The following is a 27,798-nucleotide window of genomic DNA, read 5'->3' as shown; positions in this document are numbered from 1 at the left end:
CTCCCTCTTCAACCTACAGGCAGCAACTGACTGCTCTGCATCTGCTGCTTCCTTTTATATAGCTCTTCTGGCCCCTGACTGGTCACTCCAGCAACCCCTCCTCAAATTGGCTGCTCCCCTTCAGCCACTCTAGGCTGCCTGGAGGACTTCTCCTCTGCTCTTTTCTGGGGCAGGGTGAGGCAGAGCTGTGAGGCCTCCAGCAGGGGACCGCCAGACCTACTCCACCCCATCACAATCTCCCACATTTTCCTTTCCTTTAAGTTAATCTCCTTTCTTACAGCCAACCTTTGTAGCCAGAGATATGGAAGGATCTTCTGCTAACTTCCTCACTGGTCTAAGGAATCAGTATTGGATATAGATAATCCCATTCCTTCCAGAACCCACCGTCTTTATCAGATTAGGAAGCTTTTTTTTTTTTTTTTGGCCTGTATGGCAGGAGTACTGAACACACAGTTTGTGCTTCCATGGAATTTTTTTTTAAACAAGAACTCTATATGCTGCTCTCGTCAGGAAATGTAATGCACCATTCTGATACCCATCACAGAAACTTAGTCTTATAGTTATTTACTTGAGAAATAGTCCGAACATTTCCACATTATCAACTGACCAGACAGACCCAATTTGGACGATATTAGCTAGCAATCTAGCAAATAATAGACTTTAAAAGTCAAGAGTTCTAACAGGCCTTTTTAATAATATTGTGCACACTTTAAAATGATGGTTTCATTTTTTAATTATTTAATATTTTATATGGACTTTTGTATTGCAGCAAAATCCTTTGGTTCTCGGATATTACTGCTAGAAAGAGATTAAATAGATACAGACATAAACCACACTGTGACCTTAAAAGGTTCTGGGCTCATCACCCAGATCTTTATGCTTCCAAGAAATTGAGTGTCTTGCCTACAACACTGTTTACTGAAATAAAATTTGAAATGGTTCAAAGTCACAACTTTCAACTGACTCATATTTTTGTTACTGTAAAACAGCCAAATGATTCTAAAGTGACTTTTACGGATACAAAGAGAACAGGGTCTCAAAACTGAGATAACATGACTTATCTCAGATAAACATATGACTTTACCTTCCAACACTGATGCTTAGCATAGTATTCTCCTTGTGCAATCCATTCTTCTGGGGTTGAAGTTTTAACAAACATGCTATCATCAAAATCTGGGTAGTGGAGAAGATGGAAGACAGTTATTTTATGTTAGTGATATGGTATAAGAGAAGACACTTAATATATGTCAAAGCTAAGGATTATCGTCATTTTACAGTTTTCCAAAATCCCCATGATTTACACTCAAATCAACTGATCACACCAAGGGGTAAATTAGATTTTTCCTAATTTTTTACTTACCTTTAAAATTGACAATTCAAGTTTTATTTTAAAAGGCCTCTAAAAATTGTAATTACTACACAGGCAACAAAGATTAGAGTAACCTTATTGTCCCTTAATAATAAATAGGTTCTTTCATTTGCTAACAACAAGTAGTTTCATTTAACTCAGACAGTTTTTCATAATCAATACTCAGAGTTTATGAGTTGGTTGCATACCTTCCTCACTTGTACAGGAAAGATGATAACAATGAGATGTCTCACAAACATTGCAGATATTTTAGAGCTAAGAAAAGTATAGTATTTTACTCTTAAATGTACAACATTAGTGGCAAGCAAAAAAAAACACACACACACACACACACACACACACACACACACACACCATTCATCATATTATGATAATTCAAAAGCTAGAAATATTTGCTAAGAACACGGGAATTTTAACTGGTTTAAAACAAACAACAAACATTTAGTGGATTATCTTTTCAGAGTTTTTATAGGAAGTTTTTATGTAGCTTTTACCTTTGTTTTCATCTATTTTGACAACTTGAACAAATTCCCTTTTGATGAAATATTTAAAAGCTGGAGCCCGCTTGTCACTGTTTTCATCAAAGATCCAAAGATTGACCCTGGCTCTTGTAATGGCAGTATACAACTGCTTCAGCTCTCCATTGAGCATCTAGGATAGAGTGATTAAATAAGACAAAATGACATGATATGTGCAGGAAATGATATGAGTGCATGGTAAAAGGAATGCTATGAGTACATACAGAATTAACTATTTAAAGTAAAGTATCTTAAAATAAGCCACTTTAAATATTAAGGGCCTGATTTTGAATTATGCCTGCAAAAATGCATGTGCAATTTTGCATCTAATTTGTGCGCAATTACTTGTACTGCAAGTTAGATAGTTCCATACACAAAGAGCCAGTTTTATGTCTAAAAAACATTTACAAATGAAGTCATTTATTTTTTGCACACAATTATGGACACTTCAAGCACAAATTAAACATGCAATTTCTCTCACAATTTTGAAAAATCTGGTATTAAGAGTCTGGTTCACTACTGCATCCCTCATGTAACTTCATTGCTTTTAATAGTTACAACAGTAAAAGATTGGAATAACATAGAGGTCAATTAGTTACTAACTCTTAATTCGTTTTTTAACCATAACTACTACAACTAAGAGTTAACTATATAAGATCTTTGCCTTCCCACCTGCTATATGTCCAAAAACATACAACCTTCTAAATCCTCCCAAGAAAATCATGTGTTCGGTAAAAGCCAGAAACAAGAAAAAATATTGATGGATCTGGGATTAATTAATTACCCTATGTAATATTACTATATTATTGAAAGAACTGTTATACATGAAAATGCCAAATAAGATTTATTAGGAGTCTTTCTTGAACTTTGAGATTTTTCTTAATTTGTTGTGTGCTTGCTATCTCCAAACAATGTTGTTATAAAAAAAACCCCAGAGTGTATCACCTTGTACATTTCTGGATTAAGCACCGGAGATCTGCTCTGAGTAGCAATATTTTTCTCTAAAGGTGTTTCGATCACCAGCTTGCTTTCTCCTAGTGAATCAGAGGAAGGGGTAAAAGAAGAAATGATCTTCCACTCTTTGTAAGCCTATAATTTGAGAAACATACAAAGACTTCAGGTTAGCTGAATCTACTGCATACCCATGCCTACATATACGTACACATATGTAATATATATTTTAAAACCCCATGCACACACATCCAAGATTCTGCATGCAGCAATCTACCTATATCCTAAAAGTTGTGGATTGGGACCTTAATTTGTATAAATACCATACATAATTCTCAACTAAAATCTTTATTAAATATAATATTTTCTGCCGCTTTTAAATTATTGCATCTTTTCTTTATTAAATGAAACACTGTTTCAATAATGTCGAATTTATGGTGCAAACCTGAAAAAGTCAAGAAAACCAAAGTTAAGCTTGATATACAGTCACGAACTCATATTTCTGTTGCAATCACAACCTTAAATAATCAAATTAAGAAGTCTTTATGGAAAAAAAGCTAGGTATTATTGAAACTCTTGCTAATTGTAATTCAAGTCAAAATCATTTTATGTTCCCGGAGTGCAAAAAAACCAACCAAACAAAAAACAAATAACTTCTAAGTTTCTTTTATATTCATACCTCAAAACATGATGCTTACATGGCAAAGTCAGTTAATAAAATAGTTTTTCACTCTGGAAACCTGTATCCAAATTCTGCTTCATTAAAGAGGACTCATCCTAACTTTTGACTAGACTTCTGTGAACAGTGAAAAACCATCATACGAATGGCTCTCTCTTTAAGAGAAACCAGAGATTTGACTTATGGATGCTAAAGATTCAGGGGCAGATCCTCCTCTCACTTATGCTGTTTTAACTGTTGACGTCAATGGCATTACTCCTGATTCACAACAGTGTAAAAATGACAGGAGGATCACTCTTCGGGACTGATGTATATTAGCAGAGCTATGTTAAAAAGCTCAAGAAGTGCACAGTATACCTAAGCTCTAGCCCAGTGGCTCTCAATCTTTACCAGACTACTGTATCCCTTTCCGTACCCCAAGTTACATCTCACTTAAGAACGACTTGCTTACAAAATCAGACAAATACAATACAAAAATGTCACAGCACACTATTACTGAAAAATTGTTTACTTTCTCATTTTTACCATACAATTATAAAATAAATCAATTTGGATACAAATATTTTACCTACATTTCAGTGTATAGTCTATAAAGAAGTATAAACAAGGCATTGTCTGTATGAAATTTTAATTTGTACTGACTTGGCTAGTGCTTTTTATGTGCTATTATGTAGCCTGGGGGGGGAGGGATAGCTCAGTGGTTTGAGCATTGGCCTGCTAAACCCAGGGTTGTGAGTTCAATCCTTGAGGGGGCCACTTAGGGATCTGAGGCAAAATCAGTACTTGGTCCTGCTAGCAAAGGCAGGGGGTTGGACTTGATGACCTTTCAAGGTCCCTTCCAGCTCTAGGAGATAGGATATCTCCATTAATTATTCCCACAGTATTCTTGCAGCCAAGTTAAAGAAGTATGGACTGGATGAATGGACTGTAAGGTGGATAGAAAGCTGGCTAGATCGTCGGGCTCAACGGGTAGTGATCAATGGCTCCATGTCTAGTTGGCAGCCGGTTTCAAGCGGAGTGCCCCAAGAGTGGGTCCTGGGATCGGTTTTGTTTAATATCTTTATTAATGATCTGGAGGATGGTGTGGACTGCACTCTCAGCAAGTTTGCAGATGACACTAAACTAGGAGGCGTGGTAGATACACTAGAGGGTAGGGATCGGATACAGAGGGACCTAGACCAAAAAAAAAAAAAAACCTGATGAGGTTCAACAAGGATAAGTGCAGAGTCCTGCACTTAGGACAGAAGAATCCCATGCACTGCTACAGACTAGGAACCGAATGGCTAGGTAACAGTTCTGCAGAAAAGGACCTAGGGGTCACAGTGGACGAGAAGCTGGATATGAGTCAACAGTGTGCTCTTGTTGCCAAGAAGGCTAACGGCATTTTGGGCTGTATAAGTAGGGGCACTGCCAGCAGATCGAGGAACATGATCGTTCCCCTTTATTCAACATTGGTGAGGCCTCATCTGGAATACCTTGTCTACAAGAAGGATGTGGAAAAATTGGAAAGAGTCCAGCGGAGGGCAACAAAAATGATTAGGGGTCTGGAGCACATGACTTATGAGGAGAGGCTGAGGGAACTGGGATTGTTTAGTCTCCAGAAGAGAAGAATGAGGGGGGATTTGATAGCAGCTTTCAACTACCTGAAGGAGGGTTCCAAAGAGGATGGAGCTCGGCTGTTCTCAGTGGTGGCAGATGACAGAATAAGAAGCAATGGTCTCAAGTTGCAGTGGGGGAGGTCCAGGTTGGATATTAGGAAACACTATTTCACTAGGAGGGTGGTGAAACACTGGAATGCGTTACCTAGGGAGGTGGTGGAGTCTCCTTCCTTGGAGGTTTTTAAGGCCCGGCTTGACAAAGCCCTGGCTGGGATGATTTAGTTGGGAATTGGTCCTGCTTTGAGCAGGGGGTTGGACTAGATGACCTCTTGAGGTCCCTTCCAACCCTGATATTCTATGATTCTATGAAAACTAGGCAAATCTTTAGATGAGTTGATGTACCCCCTGGAAGACCTCTTTGGTACTCCCGAGGGTACATGTACTCCTGGTTGAGAGCCACTGCTCTAGCCTATACTGCTGGTCTGTCACTTTCCTGAACCCAGCTCATATCACAGAAAACTTTTAAAATGAGAAAAATAAATACCAGAAATAAGCCAGTGCAACAGAAGATGCAGCAACCCATGTAGGGATGAGCGAGCAGCAGCTCAACTTGCTTACCGGTGAGCCCCGAGTCCAATTCTGTAGTGGAACTGACTATCTCTAGAGAGAACTGTATATATTTCCTCAGCTAGGACAGTTAGACCAACTTTAGACCAACAGGAAGAAGCAAAAGCGGAAAATAAAGTGCAATTAAATACCTCAGAATCTGTGAAAAAGTTGTAAAGGAGGACATCATCAAATTCCAAGCCCTTTGCTTCATAAATTGTTAGCACAAGTGCTAAACTAAGTTCCTCTGGAATCTTATCCTTCACCATTTCATTCGCTACTAATATCACCTGCCAAAACATAAATGCATTAGTGACACATGAATCAAAAAGAAAACATATTTCATTTAGAGAGTGGAAAATGAGCAATTAGTTATTGCAATGCAAAGTTATCTAAGATGTAGACTAAAGTAGGTAACATAGTTTTAATACAACATTGATAACTCCATGGATACTTCAGCACGTTCCAGAAAAGGGGTTGCTAAGCTGCTTTCTGGCTGCCAGAACAGTGACACACTACCTATTATTATGAGACAGATGGCGTATTAGTGGAAGAGAAAAATCTGAATGAAAAGTGCGGCAGGACTGAGCAGAAATTACAATAAGAGAAAGTCAAATATACCTGTTTTTAAAAAGGTTCTGAAGCAGAAATGAGAAAGGTAAGTCCTGAATTTGTACATTATAATTTATCATGGAGCAATATGGACACCAAAAGAATGTTGCAAGCAGTCAGGGGGTTGGTCCTTAAGAAAAGTGGATTGTGCTATTACATCTGGCTACAAACCAAAAAACTCTATATAAAACATCATAAAAAAAAGTAAAGCCAACCTGATGTGCTCCAAATTCAATTGGCTGTGTTTTTCTTTTGTTGCCTCTCAGTAAAATTGCCAGGTCACTAACACTGCAAGACTCTAAGACAGTAGGTTTAGGTCCGTCAAAGAGGCCAGAATCCCTAGGAAGACGATCAAAAGATTCTGGGAAATAGTACTGAAGTAAATCAACCACCCCAGAGGCCAGATGTAGAATTCCTGTGATGATCAAAAATACATATTACAAACTTAATATATACCTCACATAAACATAACTATAATAAAAATGAACGTTGTTCAGATTGCACAGAATCTGGAAATGCCAGATTAAGATTGTGATTAGGAGGAGACAGCAGCTGTAGGATACACTTTGAGCATCTCTGATTTGCAGGGCCACCACAAATCAGAACATAGGCTACGAGACTAAGCAAAGATTAAAAACGTGAAAAAACATCAAGAGCAGAAGTAGGCCACTTGTCCTCAAAATTGTGAATTTTGGGAGGTGTGGAAGCAGCAATTTAAGACAAAAATATTTTAAAAAAAATCATCCTAAATGGGTCAAATACCCCAAACAAAACATTCAGTGAGGGAAAGACTTTCTAGAGTGACTGATGATTTTAGGAGGCTTCATTTTTGGGTGCCCAACTCAGGATACCTTAAAGGGATCAGATTTTCCAAAAGCACTGAGCACCTGCCATCTGAAAATCAGTTCCCTTTAACAGTATCTCATGTTGAGCACCCAAATATTGAGACATCCACAATCACTACTGCCTTTTGAAGATTTTGTCCCCAAAACAGAACATAGTAATTTCTCTACCTGAATGAGATCTGTAGTTCTGATATAGCTGATATATCCTTTTAGGTTTTCTAACAACACATTGTTTCTTGTCAACTGAGTTCTTGCTGGCGTAATGGAATAGTGACCTCAGATCACTAAAACGAAAAGCAACTCCCTTCATTATGCTTTGTGCAGTGTCACCAGTAAGGAACATTGCATTAGGGTCATTGATGCATTTCATTAGCAGTGCTAGCTCAGCTTGAGTGAAGTCTTGAATCTCATCACCATAAAGTTCATGGATGGACCACGGTAGCTCCTCAAGCTTAGAGAGTCTTTGAGATAAATTATATAGGACATCTTCCTCATCAAAGTAACCTCTTTGTGACCTTATTTGCTGATAAAGACAAAAGAGATGATAGATTTCACTCCGGTCTTCCTTGAAGTTTGGTGATCTCTTCCGCCCTAGTTTTTTGTACTCTTCTTCTGTAAGTTTACCCTGCGGACAACTTAGTGCTTCAAAAGACCCTTTCAAAAAAGATTTTATTTCTTTCCAAACCAATGCAGGGTTATAGGAGTTTTTGCCTTTCATCATTTTTGGCCACATTTCATTAGCGAACACATCATAAGTCACAAAAACTCGAGGGTCATTTTCTCTTGAGTGAGCTTCTGCAGCCTTTTCATCCTCACCATATTCTACTTCAGCGTTACCTTCTTCCTCCTCATCTTGCCAATTTGGTATGACCAAATCTTCTTGAGTGGACCAACCAACAATGGTTCTTTTAAGACTTCCATCTTCATTCCTCAGAAAAAATGGATCTGGTATGGATGCATCGAGTAATAGTAACAACTGTTTTGAGGTGACATACAATGGGAAATTTTCATCTTTAACGTCTTGTAGCTTGTAAACATTTGGCTCAAGTGGCTGGAAATGACTTGTTGACTTAGAAGACTTACTGAGCTCAATAAAATTCCTCTGAACCTCTTGGCACAGAACATGATTTTTAGTAACAAAGATCTGATGCAAGTGTTCCAATTTGTCTGATTCTACTGTGCTATGCTCTTCCTCCTCTTCACAGTCACCTAATAAATTCAATTCAGCGTCATCTGCACTTGAATATTGTTCACCTTCATCATCTTGTTCTTGTTCATCATCTATGCTTTCCAACTCAGTTGACTCACTGGAGTCATTGTTGTCTTGCTTTTCATCATCATCCTCCCCTGTGCTTTCTTTTTCAGATTCAATTTCAAACTTTCTTCTCTGCCACATTTGTCTAACCAGCAAAGGGGCTTCTGCCAACTGTGCTTTCTCCCAGTAAGAATGGAATTTCTTCCATAGTCTATATAAGCAACAAGTAGTCTTTCCTGTTCCACTCCGTCCAATTAAGATTATTGGCTCCATGGGTTTGGGACTGAGGTCAATCACTGCATACTCTAACTCACCAACTCTGAAGGGGTATTCAACAGCAGAATTCATATCATTTATGATGTTAAGTGCCATGTTAGTACTGAAGCTGTGAAATTTCATTATATTATATTCCGTTTCCACTGCGCTGGCTGGAGGGAAGTATTCAGGTATGATGTGTTCTTTTGTTTTTTCTGCCTCTGTGTCTTCAACATAACAACGAGGAATGCGCTTTTGCATTTTCAAGTTAGAAGACTGCTTGATTTTACTTATACCCTTGAGTTTTTTCCTCAAGATGCAGGACAAGCCACGGTTGTATGCAGTACATATAGTGCCAATAGCACGGTCGAGTTTGCAATGATCAAGAACAATGTCCCATATTCTAATGATTTCGGTGTAAACTCTCCCAGACTTCTCTAGAGGATGTATAGACTGTTCTGTCTCTATAATCTTTTCTGCAGCCTCACTACAACGGGGAGAAAAGTCTATTGCAAGCTCCCATAACATCCTTGCTCCTTTGTCCAGCTTAGCTTCGTACAGCTGAATATCAGCTTTCAAATGTTTTAGCCGCTTTTGGAGGCCCTGGGTCCATTCTCCATTTCCCAGCTGCTGAACTGCCAGTATAATTTTCTTTTTCATATAATGAGGTACAGCTTTGCTGCCTAGCTTCTTCAGCATTTCAGAAGTGCACTCTATTTCCCATGTCATGTTATCAAAGTCCTGAATATATGCCTCAATGTCCTGAATCTGCCCACTAACTTCCATTGTTTCTTCACCTACGCCATTAGGCATAGGCATGTCAGATTCACCACAGTCCTGAGTATCCTCCACTTTCTCAGGGTCAGCATCCTCTCCTTTACTGTGAGCCAAACTCTCATATCCACAGGTTTGCTGGGGCTCGCTCTTTTTACCTTCAACGCTGGTTGGTGCTGAAGATGGGTTTGATACCTGAGAATTATCCTCTATCGGGTTGTCACCCAATTGAAGACACTGGATTAAATCTGTGATTGCTTTCAGTAGGCTTTCCCGCAGAGTTAAGGGCTTATTTACTTCTCCAGTTTCTTGCTTTGTCAACCGAGCATTGTCTGCTTCTTCCCAGTTATCAGGAACTGGCTCTGTATTTTGGATATTAGCAGGTGCCAAGTTGCCAGGTGACGCTCTCCAGACAGATGCAGATGACGAATGAGCTGTGCTTTTTGGCTGTGATGTGTTACAGACTGGAATGGATTTAGGCAGCTTAACTACCTGCCCTACTGTATCTTGCCGGTGCCTCCTCTTCTCTGACACAGCTGTATTCCAGGTGAGTAGCCGAGGGTCATTTTTTTTTATTCTGTGCCTCACATCTTTTCCTAATTTATTTTTCAAGTTAAAGTTAATGTCAAACTTTGCTAACGAATCCATTATTTTCTTAACCTGCTTTGACTGAGTTTTCTGAAATATAATATGCATCACTGTATTTCCATTCTTATCTTGGCTGTTTGGATTAAGGTGTGGGAAAGTGGATGGGTTTGAACCATAGAGATCCAGTAGATAGTTCAGAAAGCGTAAACCAATGTCATCTGAAAAAAAAATATAACAACAAATCACTAACTTAAATATACTTTCTCCTGAGAACCAGAAAATGTATATTACTAATCTCTTTGCTGTTATTAACTGAAAATAAATGTCCTTTACAATAATAAAGTGAATTTAGTGCTTCTAACACATCTCATTTTGATAGCCCTAAAAACAGAGGTTTTCTATTTATTCCGAAAAACAGGCACAACAGCAGCAAGGGCAATAGAAGATTTGCCACATTCCCCCCACCATTGTGCTGAATTTTTCTTTTATCCTTCTTGGGTGAGAGACTTGTTTAGTCTCCATGTCTGCTCAATTAACAGCTTCTCCCCATGCAACTGACAACAAAAGTGCCAGCTCTTTTGATTCTTCTGATGTTGGACATTTGTCAGCTTGGTAATGAACTATGTTGGGTGACCTATTGAAATGAACAACGTCTGATGTTGTTAGCATTTGGTCACTATAAACCGAGTCCAACTTCAAACCATTTTCCCAAAACGGAAGTTTCCTGAGCCATCTACATGCCCTCCAGAAGATTAGAGATATCAGATATTCTATAGCATTTTTAGTCTTAGTCATGTGGCAATTTGAGTACACATGAAATTTTTTTTTCTAAATTGTAAACCCTGGATATAGCATGACGGCCAAAATTATTATTAAAAATTTTCATCTTAAAAAAAATGTATACAATTGTAAGAAAAACTTCAATAAAGACACTGCTTTAATCCTTTGGATTTACAAAACCATTTTTATACAAAACCTGAATTTTGAACCTAACTTGACAGTTTATCGGAACATAAGAAGGGCCATACTGGGTCAGAACAATGGTCCATCTAGCCCAGTACCCTGTCTTCCAACAATGGCCGATGCCAAATGCTTCAGAGGGAATGAACAGAACAGGGCAATTTATTGAGTGATCCATCCCTGGTCATCCAGTCCCATCTTCTGGTAGTCAAAGATTTAGGGACGCCTAGAACATGGTGTTGTGTCCCTAAGCATCTTGGCTAATAGCCACTGATGGACTTATCTTCTATGAATTTACCTAGTTCTTTTTTGAACCTCGTTATTGTTTTGGCCTTCACACCATCCCCTGACAATGAGTTCCACTGTGTGTGTGTCAAGTAATATTTCCTTTTGTTCATTTTAAACCTGCTGCCTATTAATTTCAGTGACCCCTGGTTCTTGCATTATGTGAAGGCATAAACAAACACTTCCTTATTCACTTTCTCCACACCAACCAAGATTTTATAGACCTCTATCATATCCCCTCTTAGCTGTCTCTTTTCCAAGCTGAAAAGTCCCAGCTTTTTTAATTTCTCCTCATTTGGAAGCTGTTCCATACCCCTAATCATTTTTGTTGCCTTTCTCTGTACCTTTCCCCAATCCTAATACATCTTTATAGAGATGGGGTGACCAGAACTGCATGCAGTATTCAAGGTGTGGGCGCATGGATTTATATAGTGGCATTATCAATTCTTTTCCTAAAGATTCCTAACACTCTGCTAGGCTTTTTTTTTTTTTTTTTTTTGGACAGCCGCTGCACACTGATCAGAAGTTTTCAGAGAACTATCCACAATGACTCCAAGATCTCTTTCTTGAGTTTATTCAGCAAATTTAGGCATCATCATTTTGTATCTATAGTTGGGATATTTTCTAATGCGCATTACTTGGCATTTTCATCTGCCATTTTGTTGCCCAGTCACCCAGTTTTGTGAGATCCCTTTGTAACTTTTCACAGTCTGATTTGGACTTAACCATCTTCAGTAACTTTGCATTGTCTGCAAATTTTGCCACCCCACTGTTTACCCCTTTTTCCCATATCATTTATGAATATGTTGAACAGCACTGTTCCCAGTACAGATCCTTGGGGAACACCATTATTTAACTCTTTCCATTTGAAAATGACCAGTTATTCCTACCCTCTGTTTTCTGTCTTTTAACCGGTTACTGATCCATGAGAGGACCGTCTCTCTTATCCACTGTCAGTTTACTGTGCTTAAAAGCCTTTGGTGAGGAACACTGTCAAAGGCTTTCTGAAAATTAATATATAACAAAATATAAAATAATCTGTATTATTTAATTTATATTAATTTCTTTTGGACCAAGCTCTAAAATGTTTTACTCAGTTTTTATTCTGTTCTTATTCAGGCAAAGTTCCCATTGAAGTCAATGAATGCTTAGCTTGGTAAGGACCGAATAAAAATAGAGTAAAGAACTTAAGGGGCAAATTCTGGAGAGTCAACAGTTGTAACTCAGTTTTCGACATTTCTCTTCCTTTTCTGACCCTCCACATTTTTTTGGTTCCTATACAATATTAGTCATTATGCAGGTGTCGAAGTAGAAATAATAAATCTTCCTTCCTATAATAATCAGAATAAATTAACGTTTAGGTGGACCTGCGCACCAAAACGAAGACTTACCTCTTTTATCTAAGCAGATGGAAACAGCAGCATGCAAAGGAGTATCGCCTTCGACAAGAGAAACACTCCGAGGATCTGCACCACTGCTCAGCAGCAAATAAGCCAATTCAAAATCATTATTTTTCAAGCACATCTGCAGTGGTTTTTCAGGGATGGCTCCAGTCCCCTCAGGTGAAGCTAGTGAAATAGATTGGCATATTTAAGATTAAATTTGATACAATTGATTTGTAAACTCAAAAAGAGCATCAAATGTAAGACATCAGCTTCAGTTGTTGAGAGAGTAGATGTTAAAAAAGAATATACGCATTGTTTAACCAGCTGATCACATTTATACATTTAACAGACTATTAAGGAAATTCAAATATTAAGCCAACCTCATATGAACTCTCCCAAAACTGAGTCAAATTAAAAACAATTTCTCTCTTCAAATATAAAGGCCAGGATTTCCCTCAACATACCTGTTTCAATAAATCAGCGTAGAAGTCAAATATTTGAAGAAAAGAATGTGAATTCTTCTGGCTTCAGACATACACAGAGTTATAACGCTGCTTGTACACATTAGTGGTACACACTAAGACTACTTTCCCCTCTCCACTTTTAAAAATATTAATTTATCCCCACTGCATTGGTCAGAGGGGGAAAAAAACATGTCAGAGTAATCCCAATTTTCAGACCTAGCAGAAGCAAAGAACTAAAACAGAATAGATCCCAGAGTGTCACAACTACTAACTGCTCCTCTTCTCCAAAAGCCCTCATATCTGGTGAGACATAATGGCTATTTCATCTCTTTTCTCTCTCTTTAAAACTTCAGCTACTTGCATTGAATACTCTTTGGAGAATGGAACTTGTCTTCATGCTTACCTTAAAACACCTAGAATACTGTATAGGAAGGTGTGTGTTTATATAAAAATGCATTTTGCCATGAAAAACCTTAAGGAAAATAACATGGGGGTCCAAAGTGAGGTTAACTGTGCTTATTTACATTCAGAACAAAGAACACAAGCTCTTTACAAGTATCAGAGGGGTAGCCGTGTTAGTCTGAATCTGTAAAAAGCAACAGAGGGTCCTGTGGCACCTTTGAGACTAACAGAAGTACTGGGAGCATAAGCTTTCGTGGGTAAGAACCTCACTTCTTCAGATGCAAGTGATGTCTTGCATCTGAAGAAGTGAGGTTCTTACCCACAAAAGCTTATGCTCCCAGTACTTCTGTTAGTCTCAAAGGTGCCACAGGACCCTCTGAAGCTCTTTACAGTTCTCCTCACCCAAAGTGAGAAAAACGGATTTCCCATTCAGATTTAAAGTGGAAACTTCAAAATGGATAAGCGTGGTAGTGTCTGCATGAAGAGCCTCCCAAGAAGTGAATGGCTAAAGCAACTGTGACACACCAAGGCAATGATGTCAATTCTGCTCTTTTAAGCAGGAAGAAACTGAGGAAAGGGAATGAGGAAGTAAAATAAATAAATAAAATAAAATACAATTAAAAAAAAATCAAGCAAAGCTTACGGCAAAAATAATACTTGACCATTTCCCCCCAAATACAATCCTATATCCATTTCAGATCAGATTCTGCCACACTTACTCAAGCTAAGTAGTAGCTTACTCCACAATCAATCTAGGGGATAGAATCAAGCCTTTAATAAAACAGCTACTGTATTTACATTGGGCCAGAGAGTCAGGTTGTGATATTTCTAAACTAATCTGTTTCAGTCAGCAAACAGAAGTTTCAAATCTTTTAGGACATTTTAATATCTGTGAGTTTTCACCTCCTCTTTTTAGCAAGCATCTTACAAGATGCACCCGTCGCTTATCCAATCTGTCAACTTGTTTGATAACACTGCCAATGTTGAGGTCTGAAAGACTGCAGTTTCTGATGAGTCCACCACATGATGGCATTTCCCCATTGGCTTTCCGTGTTAGCAATAGCAAAACTTCATGCCACATTTGCTTCTCCAACAAAAGCTTTATGAAACTGCTAGCACAGGTATCATAAATGTCACAAACCATTTCTTCAGGAATTTCTGCAAGGAAGCAAAGCAAGAGATAATTAAATAGAAGCAGGGTAGCAATAAAATAATGACCAATGCAAACTGATTCCAGAATCAATGACTGAAAAAAAAAATCCCCATTAAAATACAGTATATGTAACTGGCAGTCTTGCATTAATACTCTATATCCAGCACCATGGGGGGGGGGAGGGGGAGATAAACAAAATCAATGCTACCTTAGGTAAGCAAGAAGGTTCTTTTCTGAGATCAGCTTAGGAGGCTTGAAAAAATATGGTCAAACTGCAGCTTTATCGTGTAGTTGATGGCCTTCTAAGGGTGGCCTTTGTTATCAGGACTTCAAACCAGATGTTCATAATAGTCCCTTCTGGCCTTAAAATCTATGAATCTAAGAAAGTCCATTATTTAAATTAAGGTTACTTCGATTTTTTTTAAGACAAAAGATTTAGGACTTCATGAAGGACTTCACAAACTAGTGGTAAAAGAGTTGCTATTTTAGTACCTCAAGGAAACAAGAAATCACTGGATAACTCAAAACTACCAATCAGACAATTCCCATTCTTGGAAAACGGCAAAGCAGTAACTTGGGTTGTTATTCCCTGAATGGAAGGTGAGTTGTAAACCACAATGACGCTCCAGATATCTAAAACCTTCTCACAAAGAATGAAAGGACTGACTGGACGTGGTACAGACAGAGAATGCAAAATCAGACAGCAACTGCATCTAATTGTCCCAATAGTGCAAGTTCTTGACACTGGAAGAAAAAACCTTCAGTTTCAGAACAACTCCTGGTGTCAGGAAAGGAGTCTTCATCAGGCACCAAATATGCAACTGTGGAATCTTCACTGTTAAAGATTAGTTAATGTAGGAGCCTTTGGAGGAGAACCCAAAGGGTTACAAGTAAAGCACCTTTGCTATTAAACTGTTTCAATCTACATACAATGGTACTGAATATAGACGGGGCTTCCTATACTGAGATCAGATAGCAGGTAAAGCCAGATAGAATTGGACCAATTAGTTTGGATTTAAATAAACCTCCAAAAAGGAAGGGAGATCTGAACACTGATCAATATAAAAATCAAGAAAAACTAACACAAACAAAAACTGAAGGCAGACACAGACTCACTGTTTCCAGGTCAGAAGAGAGTTCTAATTACCGCTTTACAGAAATAATTCTACTTTGCTTAACAACATGTATCACCAGAAGCTGCTTGGTTCCCTATGAGAAGTGAGTTGGTCTCCGTCCACGTCTTAATGGACAAGGGTGTGCACGTGACAATATATCACCACAACTGTCACTAACTCACAACCAGTAGAGGACAAGGATTCATAAAGGCATGAAGAGTGAACTACACTTTTAGTCCTAAAGGTGACTGTCTCCTGGAAAGGGCTGAGGCACTTGGTGAGGCAGTATTGAGAAGTTTGCAGTGCTGCTGCCTCTGCTATATCTGTTAAAGGACCTCCAGTCTGGGGCTCTCAGTCTGGCACCTTTATCAAAAGGACTAAATTCATGGGAATAAAAGAGCTTTATTCTCCTGCTCTCATCCCTCAATTTTCTGAAACAAACCTCAACTGCTGCACTCTTCTGGACCCTTTTTATCCCCTCCTGTCCTTAGGACATCATTTCTCTTACTGATTCTAAGCTTCTCCCAGCAGAAAGTGTGACTATGCTAATGAACTTCAACTTTTCTTAGGGAAGGTTCATCACAGCTATGGCCAGACACCTTTGTCTCTAACAGAGAGATCAATTTACTAGAGTCCAGACATAGACACTTAGGGCAAAACCCAGCCCCCGTAGCAATGGAACTGGTGTGGTTCTGCTGTGCAGAGAATGTGACATACATGGTGTATGCACCGCACAGCAACGCACGGCCCCACACCACTCAAACTCCCTGAGCAGCAGTGAGAAAGAAAAGGGCACGGGGCTTCATCAGGAAGCAAGGCTGCTGCAGCAAACACGTTCCTGTCCTCTCCATTCCCATTGGGGCCAGGCAGACTACTTCATCCCCCTCTTCCTTACATCTGCTCAGCCCAGGACCCAGGCTCTGGATTTAGAGCTTAACACAGTTCTATTCTGAAGAGTGACTCTAAACAATATAGCAACGTGGGATTCCGTGTTTGCCATCCACCAATTATTTCCAGATCAAATTTGCTGAGTTTATACAAGTACGTACATGAGTTTTCTGACTGCCAGCTCAGAAAGATCTGAATAAAAGATTCTGCAGACTAAATTCTGCTCTCAGTTTCAACTGTGCAATTTAGTTGTCTTCAAGTTCTTTAATTGGATTGCTCTGGTGTAACTGCGGGCAAAATCTGTCCCTATGGTAGGAACTAATTTAAATAATTCTGCTGTAAGCCAGAACAAAACACAGTTTCTTTCCACTCTGTTGGCTTTACAATTCTAATGCTTATTTTTGTCACTAACAGCACTATACACAACTCTGACACAGGGTGCAGCTCTGTTGAATAAGAAAATGCCATCATTTTTATGCTCTCTCTTTTCTGAGAAAAAATTTACTTGAACGTGTTCACAAATCTTGAAAGCCTTGGACTCTTTTTGGAATTTTTTTAAAAAAGGGGGTTTAGAAAGAACCTACTCAGGAGGAGACTGGGCACAATGGAAAGATTCTATAAAAATGAAAAGAGTATCCTGAAAATCTGGGTGAAGAAGAGTAGAGTGGAGACTCAGTGGCATGGTCATGAGTGAAGCATAAAAGGCTAGACAGATAAAGAGTAGACCAGGGATTACTCACCTTTTTCTGATTACAACTGATTACCTTTTTTAAATGCCCATTTAATCACAATTCCCTTACAGGCTTTCATATTTATAACAATACATTTCAAAACATGCTGGGGATTACCCAGTTAGAGTAGCAGAGCCTTTGTAGCATTCCCATCACCAAATTCCCTTTCTGGTCTGACTGACTGCTTGCCAAGCAGTGTTCCCTCTCTCACACATCCAGCACGCAGCCATAGGATGTGCACAGCTTTCTAAGATCAAGATAGAAAACGGTTTGATCAAATGTTAAGTTTCTAGTTTTTGTAAAGATGAAAGTTTCCCATTTTTAAATCCCATGATCCTTATGCTGAAAAACTACCATGATCCGCCACCTCTCACCCCCTATGGTATCCCAGCATATCACCTACCCAGTACTGAGTTCCAAAGTTTGGGAAATACTGCAGAAGGGAAGAAAAATTAAAAATGCTTTTATCTTTTAGAAAGCAGCTGTTAGCCAAGTGTTGAGTTTTAGGGGGACATGTGATAGCCCTTACAGGAATAACAGATCTATATTTTGCTTTGCCCCCCAGGGAGATTCAGAGACAGGTGGCAAGATGCCATTGGCAGCATCAGAAATAAACTTGGAACATACCATCTTAGAGCTGGGCTAGAAGGCACCTCCATGCCTGCCATAAAGCTATCACTTTGGGGACCTGTAAAATAGGGATCTGTCAAGGATACCTCATGGAACCTGGGGCAGTTTGTGAACCCAACCTCTTCCAGGATGGACATCCCTGATGCAGAGGCATCGCGGTGAAGATAGCATGTGGAGACCAGCACTCCTTGCAAGCCCAGCACTATGTGGGCTGAGCCACCAGCCATGGTCAGTCCGACTCTTGAGCCACGCCTCAGGATTGGTCTGATCTGGTAGCCATGACCTGGCAGGGGGCAGAGGGCCTGGCAGGCTGTGAACTCCCCACACCCAGGGATCAGCAGACAGCAAGGTCGTGAGAAACTCAAGTTCGGCTAGAACATCTGTCTGCCTGTGAGCTGAAGTGCTGGCTCCCCATAGCAGCTGCGGTGGGAGGGGACTGAAGAGAAAAGTCCCTCAGAGCACGCACCTCCACTCATCCCCTTCTAGACCCAGCATGTGATTTAGAGAAACCTATGCGGCCCGGAGAGGGCCAATAGGAGCTGCGAGAACTCAAAGGAAGCATGACACCATTCAGACAACAACACTGTTCGATAAGCAGGTGACACAGCCAACACCCCTTTCTATTCAAAGCAGGAGCCCAGCCAGAACTCTCTAGCCTGAAGGATCCAGATTTCTAAAGGCAGAATCCAGGCTATTTCTCTTAAGTGTCACCGGGAAGGAAAGGTGAAGTAGGGCAGCACCTGAGAGAGAGTCAGCAGCTTCTGAGGACAGGGGGTTGTTGCTACTGAGGAAAGTCCAGCAGTTGCACATGTGGTGGGGTGGGGCTCACATAACTGGTGCAGGTGGATAAGGGAGAACATACGGAAGGGGTGCCTTGCTGTCTCCACACAAAAGACAGAAGATGGGGGAGGTGCACTGAGTCAGCAGGGGAGAGGAGCAGCTCTATATTCCCTGCCACGAGGATAGTGACAGCTGCTCTCCTACAAGTGTGCACAACTTAACAGTGGAAGCGCCATCTCCTGTCAGCCCTCACCAACTTCTGCCATCCTCCCTGTTATCTTTGGCCCTCTCTGCTATGGCTAAGCAGGTGGAGGTGAGCAGAAAGTGGCTTCCTAGCACCATGACACCCTTCCCCCCTTAAGCCTTTACATTGCATCCTAGGCTCACTCTCCTCCAAAGGAAGTCCCTGCCTGAAATGTGTCTTCTCTATTCCACGGCTTTATTCTCAAGAGTCCCAACCTACCTCCCTTAAATCCTAGTCATTTAGGGCTTGATCCAAAGTCCACTGAAATCAATGGGAGTCTTTCCATTGACTTCAATGTGTTTTGGGTCAGGTACTTAGAGAAAGGGAGTCAATGCAACTCCCCTTCCATTCCAGACATAATCAACAGGGCTTGGCCACCACCCCCATAGCCATTGTTTTGTGTGTTTCAATGGGAAAATACTCGAGCTCTGAGTTCGGTCTTCACAGTGGTAATGCCGAAAAGCATTACCTATAGGTAGGTTTCAATATGTATGTAAAATACTTTCTGTGGGTAAATGATCTTTGGGTTTACAACTCTGAGACTTCATCTGCACACCAGATAAACAAAAGCAAGTTCATTTAAAACAGACTGATATGTACCTCACTCAAACATCCATGGGAAAAGCTTTTACCATTCTTCAGGGGAGGGTGTTAAGACAGGTTCCCCTCCACAAAGAGCTTCTCTTTCATTACCCTAAATAAAGTTAAACAGTTTTCTCAAGCAAGGAAGCGCCCTGAAAATATGATAACTTGTATTCAAAATGATGTACGAATCCTAACTTTTTTCCAGTTCTTCTCTCTGCTCGAGAAATCCCTTTCACAACAATGGCTGGCCACATAAAATGACCATTGACCTGTATCTGAACTGGTAGAAAAGATTCTGTAATACTATCAAACCAGCTTTCCAGGATCAGGATCATTTCCAGGATCATTGCAGGGGAGTTATTTCTCCTTAGAGGCTGCTACTTCTGATGCTCACATCGACGCTCTCAGGGTATAAATCTACACTTTGAGCTGCGGGGGTGTAAATCTCAGCTCAAGGAGACATACCCATGTCAGCTCTGATCAAGCTGATGTACCCCAAGTACATATCTGTACTAGGCACATACTTGGGCTGCGAGCCCTTCCTGCAGTGGCTACCCTACTATTTTTAGCGCACTAGTTCAATCAGAGCCCTTGTGGGTATGCCTCCTTGAGCTGGTAATTGCACATCCAGCTCAAAGTGTGGGCATTCCCAGTGTCACAACAAAAAGGCAAAAGGCACACACTTCTTCCTTGTTGAGGTTGATAAATTTATAAATTTTTAAAGAAAAAAAAAATGAGATGTGCATCTTAAACAGGGTTCATACCAGAGCGTCTAACATTAAGCAAGTTTAGTTAACCACAGAAAATGCCGAAGATGCTACCAACCATCAGCTAACCTGTCCTATGTCATTTTTTCTGGCCAGAAACTATCATAAAAAGCAGAATATATGCATAAGGCTTTCTGCAGTTCTGAATACAAAGATCTGACCCTCTCCAAAGTTGGTATATTAGAATTAGTAGAATAAAATAAAATCTTCCAGGAAACACCCTGGAATAGGTACTAACGGGTCATTAATAGCATAATGTTTAATAGGCAGAAAATGGAATGCTAGCGCACCTCCAGTTTATTCAGTATGATTGAAAAAATTGTCAAATGAAGCTTTGATTAAGGTAATTTACATTGATGACAAAGTGGTGGAAAATATACTAATATTAGTTGCACATAGATGCATTAATGCAGTTATGATGTAACATGGCACAGACATGATATAATTATTAAAACAACACCTTTTAGATTTTATTTGAAACTAGTATACACAGGATCATGCACTGGCCCTTTCCCTGTGTCAAAATTAAAAAACAAAAACAAACAACAAACACCACAGGAGTTAAAAGCATAAAAGAACAGACTTGGTATGTTTACATTCTTTTGCCATGGCATTAATAATGACTGTATAAATTTAAGTATCTTTTCATTGTACTGAGATTTTTTTTTGTTTCTGTATTCTTCAAAAAGTTTAAATTAAAAAAGGCAAAACCCTCCAACAAGAATAGGAAGTAATATTTTTTCTGTAATTATTTCTGTGTTACAGATACTTGCGGAAAGCACTCTACATGTTAACATCAAATATATTTTTTACATCTATTAAGTTTGTGAAGGGGAGAGATGGGAATTCACTTTACCTTTTACAGTAGACAAAAGCTTCAGAAACCTCTGAACCGTCTCATGCTTCAACAAATTTTTATGCTGTGCTTGGTTTTCAGGACTGCAAAACATCAAGAACTGATCAAAAGCATCCAGAAGAGAGCTGATTTCATTAACTGAGGCTTTGCTTTCGCTCCTTCCTGAAAAAAATATCATTGAAATTGGTAATTCTGTTACTTATTTGTTTGTTGTTGTTGGGGGGTGGGGGGTGTTAAAAATATTATATAATACATTTTATTGGCAGCTTATGGTGTGCTAGCATGGATAAAAACACATTTTTAAAAATAAAAACATAGTAATGTAATACCTCCCAATTTATCCCATACTCAGGATAACGTACAACAACAGTGTGGTTTACATTAGTTAACAAATGCCCTAAAAACAAAAGTCCAGACTCAGCATGAGTTTGCCAGCTGCTTTGCGGAATGTAACTTTGTCCACGTGACAGACCACATAAGAATGACAGCTGGAGACAGCCCGAGAAAGCTAGTCTTCTTCCAGGAGATCCAGAAGAGAGGTCAGACAGTTTGCCACAAAGCAGCAACTAAGGCTCAGCTCACCTACTCCTGCACTAAGCCCAGAAAACCTTGCCATTCAGAACCAGGCCCTTCAGAATGGGAATGAGGTGTAAAAGTGCCAAGGCAAATGGAAAAATAATTTTTGAGAGGAACAGGCAACCCTGGTCCAAACAGTGCATCATATAGGACCCCAGCTCAATAAACTTATGCCCATTGCTACTACAACCCAGGCTGGAGGAATTAAGTTGATCTTTTCATTCTGAAGCCACCAGCATAGGGCCTGGGAAGACAATAATACAGAGAGAGAAATGTAGGGACCACTTTTCCAGGAACCAGAGATAGAGGAGATGCATGTGAAAGTAAAACCCAGGGCACTACATTATCTCTCTATACGCAGGCTTTGAGGCAGGCTCAAGCCATGACTGACTTTGCCCAGGTCAGAGCTGAGACATGTCTCCTCTGTTTCTGAATCTTGTGGTCCTTAAGGAACTGCTTGCTCACTCAGGTGTTCAGCTGTGCTCCCAGGTGAATGCCCACAGTGACCTCTCAAAGGGTCTTTTAGTACTGACACCCCACCACAACCACCTGAAGAGTGTTTCCGATGGCTATCCAGCAAGCTGTTCCACCTATTGAGACAGGAAACAAAACTTGAGGGCTTCGCTGGTTCTGATCTTTTTATTTGGGGCCATTATCACAAAGTTTGTTTTCCCATCTTCACCCGCTACGTGGAGGATGAAGTACCCACTATTTGGATTGACACATTTAGACACTAGAGTGTGCTACTTTCATTACTAATAGTTTAGCAATTATTTAGAGAGAGATCTGTTATTTGATTAAATTTATCAAAATCTAGTTTTAAGTTTTGTTAAAAATGGGAAAGTCAGCATTTCTGTTAAAGCAGGTTGGAAACCAGTTTATATACTCATTTCCTGGAATTTCACATAAACAGTCACAAACATCATCAGTTTTTTTAGCAAGACCCTTTTCCCTTAGCAAATTGCCTAGAAATATCAATTGTGATTAAAAACATTTTAAAAATGCATTTCAAAGTTCGAGCATGGTAACAAGTGCTTTGTACTATGCAAACTTAATTTTAGCTCCACTGCTTTGGTGTAGACAATAGTTTTATTGTGATACTAAACTTTGATATTCTTTTTTGCATTACTGTATGCAGTGGTTAAGACTTTCAGAGCAGCGCAAGGGATTTAGCCATACATCATCCATTAAAATCAGAGCTGGTCAAAATTTTTGAAACAAAGTAGGGCTGTCAAACAATTAAAAAAATTAATCATGATTAATAAACAAAAGAATACCATTTATCTAAATATTTTGGATGTTTTCTACATTTTCAAATATATTGATTTCAATTACAACACATAATATAAAGTAAGCACTGTACACTTTGTATTTATTTTTGATTACAAATATTTGCACTGTAAAAACCAAAATAGTATTTTTCAATTCACCAAGTCTTGTAGTGCAATCTCTTTATCATGACAATTGAACTTACAAATGTAGAATTATGTACCAAAAAAAACCTACATTAAAAAATAAAACAATGTAAAACTTTAGAGCCTACAAGCCCATTTAGTCCTACTTCTTGTTTAGCCAATCGCTCAAACAAGTTTGTTTACATTGCAGGAGATAATGCTGCCCGCTTCTGGTTTACGTCACCTGAAACTGAAAACAGGCATTCACGTGGCGCTGTTGTAGCCAGCATTGCAAGATATTTATGTGCCAGGTGTGCTAAAGATTCATATGTCCCTTCATGATTCAGCCACCATTCTAGAGGATATGCATCCATGCGAATGACAGGTTCTGCTCGATAACGATCCAAAGAAGTGTGGGCTGATGCATGTTCATTTTCATCATCTGAGTCAGATGCCACCAGCAAAAGGTTGATTTTCTTTTTTGGCAATTCAGGGTCGGTAATTTCTGCATCAGAGTGTTGCTCTTTTAAGACTTCAGAAAGCATGCTCCACACCTCATCCCTCTTAGATTTTGGAAGGCACTTCAGATTCTTAAACCTTGAGTTTAGTGCTGTAGCTATCTTTAGAAATCTCACATTGGTACCTTCTTTGCATTTTGTCAAATCTGCAGTGAAAATGTTCTTAAAACGAACATGTGCTGGGTCATCAACCAAGACTGCCATAACACGAAATATATGGCAGAATGAGGATAAAACAGAGCAGGGGACATACAAGGAGTTCGCTCACAAATTTAATTAACGCATTATTTTTTTAACAAGCGTCATCAGCATGGAAATATGGTGGAATGGTGGAAGAAGCATGAAGAGGCATACAAATGTTTAGCATTTCTGGCACAAATACCTTGCAATGCCGGCTACAAAAGTGGCATGTGAACGCCTGTTCTCACTTTCAGGTGACATTATAAATAGGAAGCAAGCAGCATTATCTCCCGTAAATGTAAACAAACTTGTCTGTCTTAGCAATTGGCTGAACAAGAAGTAGGACTGAGTGGACTTGTCAGCTCTAAAGTTTTACTTTGCTGTTTTTGAGTGCAGTTATGTAACCTCAAAAAAAAATCTATATTTGTAAGTTGTACTTACATGATAAAGAGATTGAACTACAGTACTTGTATGAGGTAACTGAAAATATTATTTCTCTTGTTTACAAATATTTGCACTATAAAAATGATTAACAAAAATAATAATATAAAGTGAGCACTGTACACTTTTTGTTCTGTGTTGTAATTGAAACCAATATATTTGAAAATGTAGAAAAAGTCCGAAAATATTTAATAAATTTCCATAGGTATTCTATTGTTTAACAGAGCAATTAAAACGGCAATTAATTGTGATTAATTTTTTTGAGTAATTGTGTGAGTAAACTGTGATTAATCAACAGCCCTAAAACAAAGTGTTTTCATCAAAAGCAAAACACAAATAGCCAACATTTTTTGTTTTTCAAGAAAAATGTAAATTGTCCCCCTAATTTTTTTTGCCAACTTTTGTTTAGCAAAGCCATTATCAATACACTTTAGTGATGACGACCACCATCCTTCTCTTCTTCCAGCCTATATAGGAAAACATCCTGACCAACAGCATTGGGTCCCCACCTATCAGCAAGTAAGCTGACTAAAAAGGGACTGCTTGACACTGCTTGTATAAATAGCTCAACTCTACTTCCAAAACTGATATAGATCATATACTCGGGATGGTGGGAGGAGGAGGAAGGTAAGGAAAGAAATACAAGAAATAATTACCACCAGGTAATACTTCCTTGTCGTGTGTCTCTTCTTCCCCCAAGAATTGGGGAAGGGGTTATTTTAAAGAAATACTTCAGAGAGTTTTGAAGTGTTTTATTGGAACTACTGTTTGTATTTTAAGCCTGTCAAGTCAGGTTCTGTACTTAGCACGGGTCTGATTCACATTGCTTGGCACCTTGCAGTGCCATTCCACCGCAAAGTGAATATAAAGTGCTACCAAATCATAAAGAATCAATGAGGATGGAAGAGAAGCTATCCTGTCTCTGCTGTCTATACTGATTTCAAAAGAAAGATTTTGATCCTCTGGTTTGAAAGAGAAACCACTTTAAAGGCAGAGGAAATTGGAAAGGTAATGTAAGGCAACATCTTAAAATGTCTCCAACTGTGCCAGTTTTCAGAATTCCGTCTGTCTTGGAGGGAAGTACGCCTCACCATGAATCTGAAATTTCTTGTGTGTTTTTAAAAATATCAGTCATTCTATACTCACTTCTCGAGCTAGGGGAGATTTCCACCCACTGTGTTTTCTCCCACAGCGCCAGGGCAACTTAGGTAAACTTCAGACTGACAGACATCTGCAATACATCTCATATTTTTGGCTAACTTCAAGGAAAGGGGGCATTCTGTAATGGAACTCAGGTGGTCTACCTGCAAGGTTGTAGTGACAAAAACAGCACAAGTAAACATCTTAAAAGCTATACCTTACATTTCAGATGCCTAAGAATGATGTCTAGGCCAGTCTGAAATATCTGGTGAGGGCTGGAAATTGGGTAGAAGAGCTGGTGGGTAGGACAGTTATAGAGGTTAAGGTAATGAGAGGAGCATCCATTTGGGTGCAAATATCCTTTGGCCTCATCTAAACAACTAGTTAATTTATGAGACAATGTGGGTGAAATAATGTCTTATTAGATCAACTTCTCTTGGTGAAAGGAAGAAGCTTTTGAGAAGCACAGAGCTTGTCTCTTTCACCAGTGGAAGTTGCTCCAATAAACTGTATCTCAGCCATCTTGTCTCTTTAATATCCTTGGACCAACATGACTACACCACCACTGCATAAGTTAATTTATGGCAGCTGCCCTGGATTGCTTTTGTGCAGGACATGTGTGGGATATCTGGCTGTGACGTTGCACTCCATAGGTTTTATAGAAATATGTTTATGAGTGTAAATATAATGTAACTGGAATATGCTTTATGCGAAAGGTCTCTTGTAAGGTTTCATTACAAAGCTTATAATTTACTGAGTATGTTCATCCTATTTGTATGAATGTATCATTCTTGTATCTGAAGCAAGAAATATAAAGTATTACTCTGAAGTCCTATTGTAACTATGCAAAGTGAGGGCCATTAATGATGGCTTGGAATCTTGATGGCTCCCATTAACTAGGACAATTGGTTGTGAATGGTTTTGTTTACTTGCAAACCTTCCTGGGTATGTGCAGGCCAGCCCTGAAAGAATGGAGAATGAGGTCTTACAGTGACATGTGATCATGTCACCTGGTACTGGAATCCATCTTAAACCTGGTGCTTTTCCATTTAGGAGGAGGGGTGAGGACCCAGAGAGACAAAAGATTCCCGCCTTGTGCCAAAGCTACAAAAGGGGGTGGAACAGAACAAAGGAGAGAGGGGGCAGTCATGAGAAATCCTCTAGTTACCACCTGAGCTGGAACTAACAAGAACTGTACCAGGAGAAAGGATTGGGCCCAGACTAGAAAGGAGTCTAGTCTGTGAAAGAAGCTTATTGGAACATCTCTGAGGGTGATATTTACCTGTATTCAGTTTCTTAATGTATTAGGCTTAGACTTGCATGTTTTGTTTTATTTTGCTTGGTAACTTACTTTGTTCTGTCTGTTATTACTTGGAACCACTTAAATCCTACTTTTTATACTTAAGAAAATCACTTTTGTTTCTTAAGCCAGAGTAAGTGATTAATACCTGGGGGAGCAAACAGCTGTGCATCTCTCTCTATCAGTGTTATAAAGGGTGAACAATTTATGAGTTTACCCTGTATAAGCTTTATACAGAGTAAAACGGATTTATTTGGGGTTTGGATCCTATTGGGAACTGGGAGTCTGGATGCTGGAGATAGGTGATTTGCTGAGCAGTTTTTGGTTAAAGTCTGCAGCTTTGGGGCTGTGGCCCAGACCATGGGTCTATGTTGCAGCAGACTAGCGTGTCTGGCTCAACAAGGCAGAGTTCTGGAGTCCCAAGCCATCAGAGAAAACGGGCTCAGAGGTAGTTTCAGCACATCAGGTAACAGTCCTAAGGGGGTCTCTGTGACCAAATCCATCACACTGGTATCCAGGAATGCTTTAAGGGTCTGATCTAAAGTCCACTGAAGTCAACAGGGGTGTTTCTCTGTTAAGGGCCTGATCCAAAACCCATTGTACTCGATAGAAAAGGCAAGGGAAACCTCCACCTGGGAGGATCTGCCAAAAGTGGTGTCTTATTCCTTTCTTTAAAAAAAAAAAAAAAAAAAATCAATGCCCTGTACTGGAAGTGACCATCTGTCCTATAGTTTAAGAACTATTACTTATTTAGTGCCTAGTGTCCAACAACATATATCCAATAAGGAGCCACTAGGAAACATTTGATCAGATGAGAGGTATATTTTCAAGCAATGATTATGTAAAGGATTATGCAGTGTGACATAAATGTTGGATTTCATATTATCTCTTAAAGTACTGTGGGGTGCTGCTCTCTCTCAATTTCATAGTATACAGAGCTGGAAGGGACTTCGA

The 27,798-nt window shown here is 39.4% G+C and overlaps 1 protein-coding gene across 4 annotated transcripts in view; it reads right to left on the bottom strand.

The window, feature by feature from the left end:
* The window catches only part of TRANK1 (tetratricopeptide repeat and ankyrin repeat containing 1), a 120,306-nt gene that overhangs the window by 18,341 nt on the left and 74,167 nt on the right, over window positions 1-27,798 (bottom strand). For 3 of the 4 annotated variants that reach the window (XM_054019391.1, XM_054019389.1, XM_054019390.1), the window contains 9 exons: window positions 21,296-21,457; window positions 14,450-14,704; window positions 12,687-12,863; window positions 7,347-10,268; window positions 6,549-6,748; window positions 5,874-6,011; window positions 2,833-2,976; window positions 1,864-2,020; window positions 1,085-1,173 (listed from right to left, as the gene is read on the bottom strand). In XM_054019391.1, coding sequence (XP_053875366.1) covers window positions 1,085-1,173; window positions 1,864-2,020; window positions 2,833-2,976; window positions 5,874-6,011; window positions 6,549-6,748; window positions 7,347-10,268; window positions 12,687-12,863; window positions 14,450-14,704; window positions 21,296-21,457 — 4,244 coding nt within the window. The remainder of the gene's footprint in view (window positions 1-1,084; window positions 1,174-1,863; window positions 2,021-2,832; window positions 2,977-5,873; window positions 6,012-6,548; window positions 6,749-7,346; window positions 10,269-12,686; window positions 12,864-14,449; window positions 14,705-21,295; window positions 21,458-27,798) is intronic. The other variant, XM_054019392.1, reaches the window with a different exon arrangement.

This window comes from Malaclemys terrapin, chromosome 2 (genome assembly GCF_027887155.1).
Source record: "Malaclemys terrapin pileata isolate rMalTer1 chromosome 2, rMalTer1.hap1, whole genome shotgun sequence".
NCBI lineage: Eukaryota > Metazoa > Chordata > Testudines > Emydidae > Malaclemys > Malaclemys terrapin.
This window is presented reverse-complemented; position numbering and strand designations above follow the sequence as displayed.